The sequence below is a fragment of the Pteropus vampyrus genome, unplaced genomic scaffold (assembly GCF_000151845.1).
Source record: "Pteropus vampyrus isolate Shadow unplaced genomic scaffold, Pvam_2.0 Scaffold196, whole genome shotgun sequence".
Taxonomy (NCBI): domain Eukaryota; kingdom Metazoa; phylum Chordata; class Mammalia; order Chiroptera; family Pteropodidae; genus Pteropus; species Pteropus vampyrus.
The window spans coordinates 2,391,912-2,402,994 of record NW_011888977.1 but is presented as its reverse complement, the minus strand read 5'-3'; the positions used below and the strand labels follow the sequence as shown (position 1 = coordinate 2,402,994).

General features: G+C 54.0%; 2 protein-coding genes across 3 annotated transcripts; one reads left to right on the top strand and one right to left on the bottom strand.

The window, feature by feature from the left end:
* Nucleotides 1-4,506: 4,506 nt before the first annotated feature.
* On the top strand, nucleotides 4,507-9,240 carry CDT1 (chromatin licensing and DNA replication factor 1). 2 transcript variants are annotated; one of them, XM_011371885.2, is made up of 10 exons: nucleotides 4,507-4,825; nucleotides 5,343-5,462; nucleotides 5,539-5,693; nucleotides 6,242-6,439; nucleotides 6,537-6,682; nucleotides 6,848-6,948; nucleotides 7,456-7,644; nucleotides 7,923-8,063; nucleotides 8,136-8,337; nucleotides 8,860-9,240. In XM_011371885.2, exons 1-10 carry the CDS (start codon nucleotides 4,580-4,582, stop codon nucleotides 9,018-9,020), a joined length of 1,659 nt encoding a protein of 552 aa, XP_011370187.1. In that variant the 5' UTR covers nucleotides 4,507-4,579; the 3' UTR covers nucleotides 9,021-9,240. The 2 variants fall into 2 exon arrangements, with proteins under 2 accessions (XP_011370187.1, XP_011370186.1); XM_011371884.2 differs by having other exon boundaries at nucleotides 4,580-4,825; nucleotides 8,136-8,379.
* Nucleotides 9,241-10,140: 900 nt separating this feature from the next.
* On the bottom strand, nucleotides 10,141-11,044 carry LOC105299913 (adenine phosphoribosyltransferase-like). Its single transcript, XM_011371882.2, has 2 exons — nucleotides 10,773-11,044; nucleotides 10,141-10,548 (listed from the first exon to the last, which is right to left on the bottom strand). The coding sequence occupies exons 1-2, from the start codon at nucleotides 10,870-10,872 to the stop codon at nucleotides 10,406-10,408; spliced, it is 243 nt and encodes an 80-aa protein (XP_011370184.1). The 5' UTR covers nucleotides 10,873-11,044; the 3' UTR covers nucleotides 10,141-10,405.
* Between the last annotated feature and the right edge of the window lie 39 nt (nucleotides 11,045-11,083).

Here is an 11,083-nt window from a genome sequence, read left to right as displayed (position 1 = left end):
TTTTTTGTCAGTTTCTTTAATGTCTAGCTTAATAGAGGACCATTGGATTCTCAGGCTACTCCATACCCAGTCTGCTGGGATGAGCTGTTTTGGTTAAGTATATTAAGAAAATCTGGCCTCACATAGGGAAGTAGCTGGAAAGGGGAGGAATAGCCTCTCCAGATAACTGAGGACAAACAGTCTTCTTTGATAAGTTTAGGAAAATAGTTTTGACCTCATGGGTCCACTTTTGAGAACTGTCGACTGTACATATATGCCTCTGCATTTACACACACACATCTGTGAGTGTAGCAGACACTTATGGTAGCTCACCCCGATCCCCTCAGTACATAATCTGAGGATCACTTTCAGGCAGCTTCCCTCCATGCGAATGGCTTCCTGGCTTCTCTCTGCCTAAAGGTGGAGCGGTGCAGATTAGAGTAGTAGGCATGAGGAGATGGCTAAGGCCCCTGGGAGCAGCCCTCACCGAGTGAGGACACAGTTGGTCCCAGGTGGAACAATGCTGAGAGTGTTCTACAGTGTTTCCCAGAAGTCCTGAAGTAACGGGGCCACAGTTGTCCTTGGTGGTCACCCTCGGTGGTCACCTGCTCAGGAATACACCTTGTATGGGTTCTTTCCCTGTCTTACCTTCCAAACCCTTACTTCCTGGAACCATCTCCCAAATAAATGATTTGCCCCCAAATCCTTGAGTCAGAGTCTGCTTCTCGGGGCACACAAATGAAGACTGTGAACTATTTCTGTGTTTATGTCACAATAATGAACCCTCAGTAAATGCTCTCTAAAACTATAGATTCTCTAATTAAAGGCTGAGCCCAGCAGGGTGACCACAGGGACATGGTGAAGAGCGACTGCAGATATCCAGGTGAGAGAGGACCCTGGCTGGGACCAGGGTGCAGAGACAGAGAGAGAAGCACCAGATTCCCTAGGTCTTTAAGGTACAGCTGAACATTGATGCAAGACCGAATATGGGGCTGAGAAATTCTGCAGGAAAAGCAAACTAGAGACCATGACAGTCCTTTAGGCCAACCTCTGGGTCAACACTTCAGGTCATCCTACAACTACTGAATGCCAACTATATGCCAGACCCAGAACAGGCCCCGCTGGCAAAGACATCAAGCTGACAGGCCTTTCAGGGAGCTGGTGGGGGAAAGATCCAAGCTGCTCCAGTCTCAAATGGGGATCACCTGGGTAGGCAGACGGGCTCTGGCTTAGCCTAGAGAGACGGCCCAGCCAGGCGGGGCCTGGGTTTGAGTGTTAGCTCTGCCACTTGCAGGTTGTGTGACCTGAAGCAAGTGGCTCAATCTTTCTGGCCTCAATTTCCTTATCCATGAAATGGGGCATATTTGTAGCACCCATGTCCTAGGTGGCTGTGTGAATCAGACATGTCAATACATGTAAAGTTCTCAGGACTGTACCTGGCACACGGGGGGCTTTCACACTTTGGCAGCTAACATTCGGTGCTTGAATCTCTTCTCTTGGAGGAGCTTCCTCACTACCTTACCTCCAGACAGCTCTTCTTGCAATGTGACCAGGACTTTGCTCCATAAAGAGCAGAGCCTACGTCTCCTTCCCTGGAGCTTGGGCAGACCTTTGCAACTCCTTCAACCCACAGGAGGGGCAGGACTTCCAAGGCTCAGCTATTAAAGGGGATATGTCCCGCATGCTCTCTTGTCTCACCTGGAGAGCCCCAAGCTGGGAGACAAGGAGAGACCCATGGAGGGAGAGAGAGGAGGCCCACACGGTCCCCACTTTTCTAGCCCTGGGTGCTGGATTATTCCTATGTGCCACACATGTGAGGGAGGGAGCCTTCCAGGCATCCCCAGCCCAATACCATCTGACTACAGCAACTTGAGATCTTGAGTCAGAACCACCCAGCCGAGCCTCTCCTGAATTTCTGACCCACAGAAACCGTGAGATAACACATGATTATTTTAAAGCTGCTAAGTTTCGGATAATTTGTTATGCAGCAGTAGAGAACCAGTGCACCTTTTTGGGGGCCACCAACATTCAACACATATTTGAGTGCTTGCTAGGTAGGTGACAGAAATGAGTTAAATCAAGGCATAGCCCTGCTTCTTCATTCACTGGTTTAATATTTTCTACTATGTGTTCAGCACTATAGAATAAAATCATACTCCTCTCTGTTTCTGAGACACACATGGTAGAAGTTAGCAGCCCTAGTCCATCTTACTTCTTGCAATCAGAGAAGAGAGGTGATTCCAGCTCCAGAGTCAAGTCTCTGGTTCCAGGAGAGGATCTGATTGGCTAGCTGTGTGCCTCTTGTCCAATCAGCAGTGACTATGAGAAAGGGGTAAATTCCATTACTGGCAGGCTGCAATTTTCTGAGGTGTTGTCCCCAAGATGCCCACTCCCTAGGAGTGACACTAAAAATGTGTTACAGTGGCCAAACCAGACCCTATGCCAGGGCGTGGACACTGGCCATAGCACTGGTGAAGGTCCCGAGGCCCCTGCTGTGCTGCATGCCCTCTTCTTGCTGGCTGGTTGTGAGGGGTGAATGCAGACCACACCGTTAAGTCCCTAGAACACCAAAACTTCTTTCCCCTCATCGCACATGGGTTAGACTCATTTAACATTCACTTTCTGGACTCTACAAGACCCTACCAGATGGTCCTTCTAGGATTCAGCTCCTCCCCAGAGCTATCTGGGACCGTTAGGGCCCACTTCTGCCTCCAGGGTCGTGCCCCAGGGCTAGCCCAAATTACAGCCACGCTGTGCACACTCTTTCCTTCCCAAGAGTCCCCTTAAGGTAGACCTGATTGCCAGTGTGTGCCTAAGTCACAAGGCTGTGTGGCGGCCAAGTGGGAAGGGAGGCCCCCTCCTGAGATGGTTTCCCTGGATGTCTCACAATCTCACAACCCTAGGGCCTGCCTCTAGCCCCTTCGCACAGCACTGCAAGTGCACGAGCCCAGCACACCACTCTGTGGTTCCAGGCTGCCCAGTGGGCAGGTGGGCAGGCTCCACCCTGCCCATCAACTTATCTGTAGAGAGCAGGGGCTGGGTCAAACTGCCAGCAGCCAGAGACTGACAAGTCACTTGTGGTTAGGTCCAGCTGCCTCTACCTTTCCTGGAGCAGATGTTTCCTTATTTTCTAAATGTGGAACAGAGAGTGGGGAACCACCAAGTCACTGGTAGAGAAGAAAGCTCCCTCCTTCCTGATGAGCAGTCATAAACCAAAGGATTATGCTCCCATTACAGTTCTGGAACCCTGCAAGCTTTCCCTCTTCAATGCATAGCAGGCTTAAATTTGGAGTGTTCCACTTTGAATCATGTCAATTCCTGCCTCCAAACCCCAACTACTGCTTTAAGAAATATATTTTAAGTGGTGGCTCACTACACACATACCAAAAGAAAATTGTACAAAAACGTAACCTTAAAATACTGGCTGCAACCTTCCATGTTGATTTTTGTCCTGCTAGTAACTTGCTACCGGCTGTTTAAAAAACATGGGTCTAGTTGTTAACTCTCTTTATACATATGGGACACTCGATGTTTTACCCATCTGTTGCATTAAACCCCAATTTTCTCTTGTCATTTTGCAAGCATCAATGGCATCACCTAACTGACATTTTTTACGTAGGCACGGTTCCCGCTCTTTACAGAAAACTTGGGAGTGTAAAGCCCCTCTCTCAGCCCTCACCCCTCCCAAAGACAACCTTTGTAGTTTTTCAACCTAGACCTGTAGGCACACTTCAGGATTGGAGGAACTGCATTTTTCTGTATTGGGAATTCCACCAGCATTGAGCCTTGCTTATCTGGCATCGGGGTCTCAAGTTTTCCAGAAAACCTAAGCTTTAAGTTTTAAGAACTAACACTTCTTTTCAACTTTTGAAAGCAACTTTTTAAAAAATAGTCTGATTGAGATATTCACATATCAAAAAGTTCACCCTTCAGTGGTTTTAGTATGTTCCTCTAATACCAGAACATTTTTCTTTCTGAGGTGTATACCCACCACACTTCACTCCCTACCTGGGAGACCTTGGACAAATAACCCATGCCCTGGGGTTTCCGCGTCTGTACCATGGGGCGCCCAGGCCCCAGGTTGTGCTAAGGTCGCGCGGAGGCCAGGACACAGCGGCCAGGTCTCGTCAAGTGCACAGCCGGGTCACGTGCACGGCCCCTTCCCCTAGGCAGCGGCCCCGCGCAGCGCAATGTTACTGTTTCATTACACTGATTAAATTTAAGCTGGAAGTAGCGTGGCATTTTTTCTGTTAAACACACTGTATAGTTTTCCCGGATGCACTAGCTTGGTGTCTACCCGGAGCCGCGCAGTCCAGCGCAGATCCCACGAGGACACAGAACAAGTGGCCGAAGATGTCCAACAACTACCAAGAACGCCGCTCTGTGGCACAGCCTGAGCGCCTCTGACGCGCGCATGCGCCTGGGCGCGTCCATGTCTCTTCCCTTCCACCCCCGTCCTTGGGCCGGTGGTTCTGCCGTCTGGGGCGGAGCCGTCGGGGGCGGAGCCTCATGTGGCGCGAAAATCGGCGCGAAGCGCGCCACCACTTCCGTTCGCAGCAGAGCTCCGGCTGCAGCTTCCATCCTCGGTCTCCGCCTCGCCATGGCGCAGTGCCGTCTCACCGACTTCTTTGCGCGCCGCCGTCCCAGACCCCGCGCCGCGTCGTCGTGGGCCAAGCGGACTTGGAGAACCCCGAGCCCTGCCAAGCTGGAGCCCAGCGCCCCGGCCCCCACCAAGGGCGGCAGCCGCAAGCGCGCCCGTCCGTCAGCCGAGCCCGCGCGCGAAGAGCTCACGCGCGACGAGCCCGCGCCACCTGCACGCAGGAAGCTGAGGTTGCCGGCCGACGCGGTGAGGGCGGGGGGTAGTAGGGGCCTTGCGGAGGAGAGGGGAAACTGAGGCGGGACGGTGGTCAGGCCGCTTCTGCAGAGACACGCCCCAAACGGGGGGCACAGACCGAAGGCTTGGATGCAGAGGGTAAATCAAGGCCCCAAGTGAGAGTCCTGAACTGTGGCTTGGGAGGAGAGAGTTGGCAGGTCGGTGTCCTATGGCTAGGGTAAGGACTCAGCTTAGAAGGGACTTGAAGTGAGGGAGGAGCTTTGAATAGGGGAGTCTGCGGATCTGACTGATGTGGGAGGGCCAGAGCTGGGAGGGCTGGTAAATGCCAGGCCTGTCTGCAAGGCTAGGTTAAGGGTCAGGCTCGGGTAACCATTCTGAGAAGAACAAACAGGTGGGTGGGCCAGGGCCCTCCATTAAGGGGGCTGCCCCTCAAGAGGTTGGACTGAGGAAAGCAGAAAATCTTTTTTCTGCAGAGCCAGTGTACTGAAGGGTCTTGTCATTTGTTCATTTTTGGGGTCCTTTCCTCCAGGTCTCTGACCCTGCCTCCCCAGCTGCCTCTGGCTCCCCAGAGCACTCTTCTCCCAGCAAGAAGACAAAGAAGGTCATCTCAGCAGGTCAGCTGCCCAACTTGGCACCCCAAGAGGACAAGGTGAGGAGGCTGAACCAAGGGTGAGAGAGGGAGGCATGGGGGTGACTGGCCAACTGACAGCACCCTGTGTCCACAGGTCCCCTCAAAGGCCACCTTCTCTGAGCTCAAGTTGTGCCTCCAACGGGCCCGGGAGCTGGGGGCACGGGTCCAGGAGCTGAGGACAAGTACCCAGAGGAATGATGCTGGGGAATCCAGTACACCGGAGGCCAAGGAGCACCCAGCAGGGCCATGGTGAGTCCTTGGTGGGCGGCCTTGGGTGGGGGGCAGGGCTGAGTAGAGGACCGGGGCTGCTTCAGGGAGCCAGCGCAGTCGGTAGGGTGCTCAGATTTCAGCACTGCTGCTCATTAGCCCTGCACCCTTCTCCATCTGTAAGAGGGCACCAATTCCTGCCTCAGTGGGCCCTTGGAATTTCAAATGACATCGACAGCTAGCAGTTATTGGGTGTTTGCTTCTTCTTGCTGTGTCTGTTCTCCCCAGATCCTGTAGTCATCATGTGCCTCTTAGAAATAATCCAGGGCTGGGGGTGGCCAGGGACCTCCCTCGGTGACAGGATGTGGCGGAACTGGGTTTGAAGCTACACTTTTCTGACTCCATCGCTGATAGTGCTTCTGATGCGGAGGTGGGCATACAGGGAATTTGTAAACTGGTATATAGTGTGTGGTGGTGGCAGTTTTGCAAACCCCACCTTTGGGGTATCCCTGGCCACTTTGCTAGCTGTTAACTGCTGAACGGGGTGTAGGTCTGGTGCTTTTCTCAAGGCCTGGCTCTCTCTCTGGCAGTGGAGAGAAGGCTCCCGCCTACCAGCGCTTCCATGCCCTGGCCCAGCCAGGGCTCCCTGGCCTCGTACTGCCCTACAAGTACCAGGTGTTGGCTGAGATGTTCCGCAGCATGGACACCATCGTGGGCATGCTCTACAACCGGTCAGAGACTGTGACCTTCGCCAAGGTCAAGCAGGGTGTCCAAGACATGATGCGCAAGTGAGCAGGGCCCTTGGAGGGTGGGGGCCTTGTCCTGCTGATGGAGGCTGACCTGTGCTCTGCCTGGCTTTCTGACTATGGCACCCTCATTCCATAGGCGCTTTGAGGAGCGCAACGTGGGCCAGATCAAAACTGTATATCCCACCTCCTACCGCTTCCGCCAGGAGCGTAATGTCCCCACCTTCAAGGATGGATTCAAGAAGTCTGATTACCAGCTCACCATTGAGCCACTGTTGGACCAGGGTGAGTGTGCTGTGGTCGAGTCACTCATCTCTGAGCCTCGGTTTCCACATCTGTGGCACTGTGTGGTTTTGAGCATGGGTGCAAGGTATCTGAGACCTGTGGGGGTGGGGCTGGGCGACTGGGTGGGTCTGGTCCAGGAGGCTCAGCCCTAGACTCTTCCCACAGAGATTGGCAACATGGTCCCCCAGCTCACAGCCTCTCGACTCCTGCAGCGGCGGCAGGTCTTCAGCCAGAATTTGGTGGAGCGTGTCCGAGAGCACCACAGGGTGAGCTAGCCAACCCCAAGATCACCAGCTCAGTCTTTGTTGTATGAGGTGTCTCCCCTGTGGTGGGCCCTGAGCTCTGTCCCCTCCTTTAGTGCTTGATCTGTCCTTAGTGTCACAGCCCCATCATACCCAGCAGGAAATGGGCCTTCTCAAGCTGAGTTTTAGAGTTCTGTCAACTACTCAGCGAGGCCGGGCAGTCATCTCACATGGATGGGGTGGGCATGGGCTGGTTGGAGATCCTGGGCAGGTTAGGGATCCTGGCCGTGGATCTCAGCTGAGGGAGGTTCTGCCTTGAATAGAGAAGTGGAGAGCTCAGTACTATAGCCTCGGGCCTTGGGAGGCTTGTGATGACTTCAGTGGGTGCTCTACTCTGCCCTCAACCCAGCTGAGCATCTGGGGGCCCAGAGAGATGAAGTAGCTTGCCTGAGGGTGCCTAGCTGGGATGGAAACCTGGACAGCGCTGCCCCACCTCCAGACAGGTCATCTGGTATCCCCTTTCTTGGACAGGCCTTCCTAGCCTCCCTGAACCCCCCCATGGTGGTGCCTGAGGACCAGCTGACACGCTGGCACCCTCGCTTCAATGTGGATGAAGTGCCTGACATTGAGCCTGCTGAGCTACCCCAGCCACCCACCACAGAGAAGGTGGCCACTGCCCAGGAAGTGCTGGCCCAAGCTCGCAGCCTTATGTCACCTAGGGTGAGGATGGCCCTAGTTTCTCAGGGTGGGGCAGCCTGACTTCTACATGCTCCACCATGGGCCTCAGGGGTGGTGGGATGTGCCCTCCCCATGTTCAGAGCTCTGCCCATTGGCAGGCTTTGCCCTAGGGTACCCAGCACAGGCCCCTGATGTACGGGAGTGAACTTGGGATGGACACAGGCTCCTGGGCAGGGGGTCCATGCAGATGGGGTATGAAGGGCCTCCCCTGTGACTGGGCCAGGGGAGGCTTCTGACCTCTCCCCTCTGACCTGCGCCAGATGGAGAAGGCCCTGAGTGACCTGGCATTGCGTACAGCCAAGCCCAGCAGCCCTGGGTCCCCTAGCCCCGAACTACCAGCTACACCCCCGGCCACTCCACCTGCCCCCCTGAAGGGGGTGTCCCAGGACCTGCTGGAGCGGGTGAGTGTTTGGGGTCACTGGGGACAGGGGATAGGCCAGCCTTCCACTGACTGCTCCCCTTACCCAACTCAGATCCGGGCCAAGGAGGCACAGAAGCAGCTGGCACAGATGACACGGCGCCCAGAGCAGGAACAGCGGCTGCAGCGGCTTGAGCGGCTGCCTGAGCTAGCACGGGTGCTACGTAGTATCTTCGTGTCTGAGCGCAAGTTGGCACTCACCATGGAGGTGGCCTGCACCAGGATGGTGGGTAGCTACCACACAGCCATGAGCCCAGGTGCGTGCAGGAACGCCTCCTATGCTGCGGTCACAGATGAGGGTAGGCACCATGAATTTGCACTGTTCCCCACATATGCGTTGAGCACCTGCTGTACCGAGTGGGCAGTGTCCTTGAGGTGACTTCCCAATCCTTCATTTGGCCCCTATACCCCTGTGGCCTTTTGAGGCTATCTCCAGCTTTACAAACCCAGCCTTTGCCCTTGCAGTCCCTCAGAGCTGCAGGACACCTCTGCTGTGTGGTCTTTGAGTGCTGGGACTTGTGACAGGCTCAATGGGAGGACTACCTCCTTGGGAAGGCTGTGCAGTTACTGCCCTGGTTCCAGTCTCTGTCTTATTATTGTTTACTCCCTTGTTTCTGGGGGCATAGACAGATCCAGCGTAGAGGAAGGGTTGGCACTACAGAAGGCCTGTTGACAGGGTCCTGAGGTGGGAGCAGCATCTCCTTTTATAGTTGTGCACATAGACCGAGAAAGTTTGGGGGAGTCAGGCCCCCCTGCCTCATGTGCCCCTCTCTTTGCAGGGGAGATGGAGAAGCATGTGCAGCTCCTTTCTGAGCTGCTGCCTGACTGGCTCAGCCTCCACCGCATCCGTACTGACACCTATGTTAAGCTGGACAAGGCTGCTGACCTGGCGGTTGTCACTGCACGGCTGGCCTGTCTTGCCCGTGCTGAAGCACTCTGAGCCTGATGCTGCGGACCAACAAATGTCGGCTCAAGGCCCCAGCCTGGTCCACTGTGCCTGTTTTATTCCTTTATGAATATGATGCACTTTCCTTTTCCTGAGTACCCATGAGGGCCAGAGGCTGGGCTGGGTTCTGGCTGCATGGCCTGGGGGACTCTGGCTAGTGTGGGTGTTATGCCCACTTTGTACAGTGTATTATCATTAAACTGCTTTCTCTTGGCTTTGTCTTTGCTGCACTGGGGGTACAGGAATGTGGGGTGTGTGTGTGGGAGCATAGCTTTGCTGTCACAGGTTTGAATTGGCAAAAGAACACCCCCTCCCCAGATGCCAACATAAGGATCTTGAGATGCAAGCTTATCCTGGGTTACCTGGGTGAGCCCACTGTCATCAAAGGGCCCTTATAAGAGGGAGGCAGGAGCAGAGACGAGTGGTACACCACTGGCTTTGAAGATGGAGGGTGGAGCAGTGAGCCAAGGAATGTGGGTAGCTTTTAGAAACTGGGAAAGTTATAGAATGGATTTTCCCTGGAGCCTTTAGAAGCAACCAGCCCTGTATAACATGATTTTTTAAATTTGTCCTCTATGGATTCAACTGCCCAATCAAAACTTCAAAGGAAAAAAAGTTGCTGATGTGTACTATGTAGTTAGGCTTAAGATGGTTGCTCTGTACTGAACATATATGGACCTGTCATTCCCTAAATAATACAGTATAACACCTGTTTACATAGCACTTAACATTGTGTTAGCTAAGTGCATAGGTTATATATACACACTACCAATTATATGAGGGACTTGAGCATCCTATGGTATGGGGGCGGAGTATTGGAATAAATCCCCTCCCCTGCCCCATGGATACTGAGGGACAACTGTACTTCTAATCTCTAAAACTGATAAACTTGTTTTAAGCCACCGAGTTTGTGTCATTTATGACAGCAGCATTGGGAACCCAATTTGAGCAGCACCTGCTTCCTAAACGGTCTGCTCCCCCACCAGAGAACCACAAACTGCTGTAAATGCTTTAAAAGCAGGCATGCACACCCAACCATGGGGTCCCCACACCTGCTCCCCACCTCCTGGCCCTGAGGCCCAGATCCCACCTTGAATGACTGAAGAAAACACCATTCTAGCAAAGTTGATTATTCATGTTTTCATTTCTCTGTAAAAGAACTTGAGCAGCCTGGGCTTGGCTTTGCCTTGGGCTATCAGCTTTAGACCTCTGCACCTCCAGAACCTGCAGGAAGGGTCCCAGGTGCTGGAAAGTCACTCAACCCTAGGAAAGGATTTTAAAAAGTCCAAGTGGGCAGTCAGTGCCCCCTGGCGGCCACTGGAGGTCACTGTAGCAACAGGCTGTACTTTTTCCAGTTGGTGTTGGGAAAGGCGCCTGGGTCACTCATACTGCAAGAGGGAGAAAAAGGGCACGGGCCCCAGCTTCTCCCTGCCCTTCAGCGAGGTCAGCTCCACCACGCTCACGCATTCCAGCACCTCTGCATGCAGCTGGTCCAGCAGCTTACAGGCTGCGCACATGGTTCCTGGGGGTGGTGGTGGGAGGAGCAGAGTGAGACCCTCATGCAGCCTGGGCCACTCAGAGGTTGGGGGCAAAAAGAGTTGGCATTGCAACCAGGCTCCCATCTGGTACACAGGGTAAACTAGTGTTGAGGCACTAATTCACTTCTCACGCACATGGCGAGGTACTTTCTTCCACCCCCATCAACTCCCTGGTGCCAGGCCCTCTTCGTTCAGGGGAGACTCTCACCACCAGTGGCCAGCAGATCGTCCACGATGACCACCTTCTGCCCTGGCTCCAGGGCGTCTCTCTGGATTTCCAACTCAGCCTGTGGATGAGAAACAGGCATGTGGTCCAAATCTCTCTGGGAAGGGCCTTGGTGTGCGGAGCCTGGGAGCTGACATAGGGCTACCACCTGGGTCCTGGCTTCAACCCACCCCGCTGTTTACCAGCTGTGTGAGCCTGGCCCAGTGTCTCAGCCTCTCTGAGCTCTCATGTTCACTCCAATCATGGCAGCTCTACTTGACTTCACAACTCTCCCTTTAGGAACGGAGGGTCCA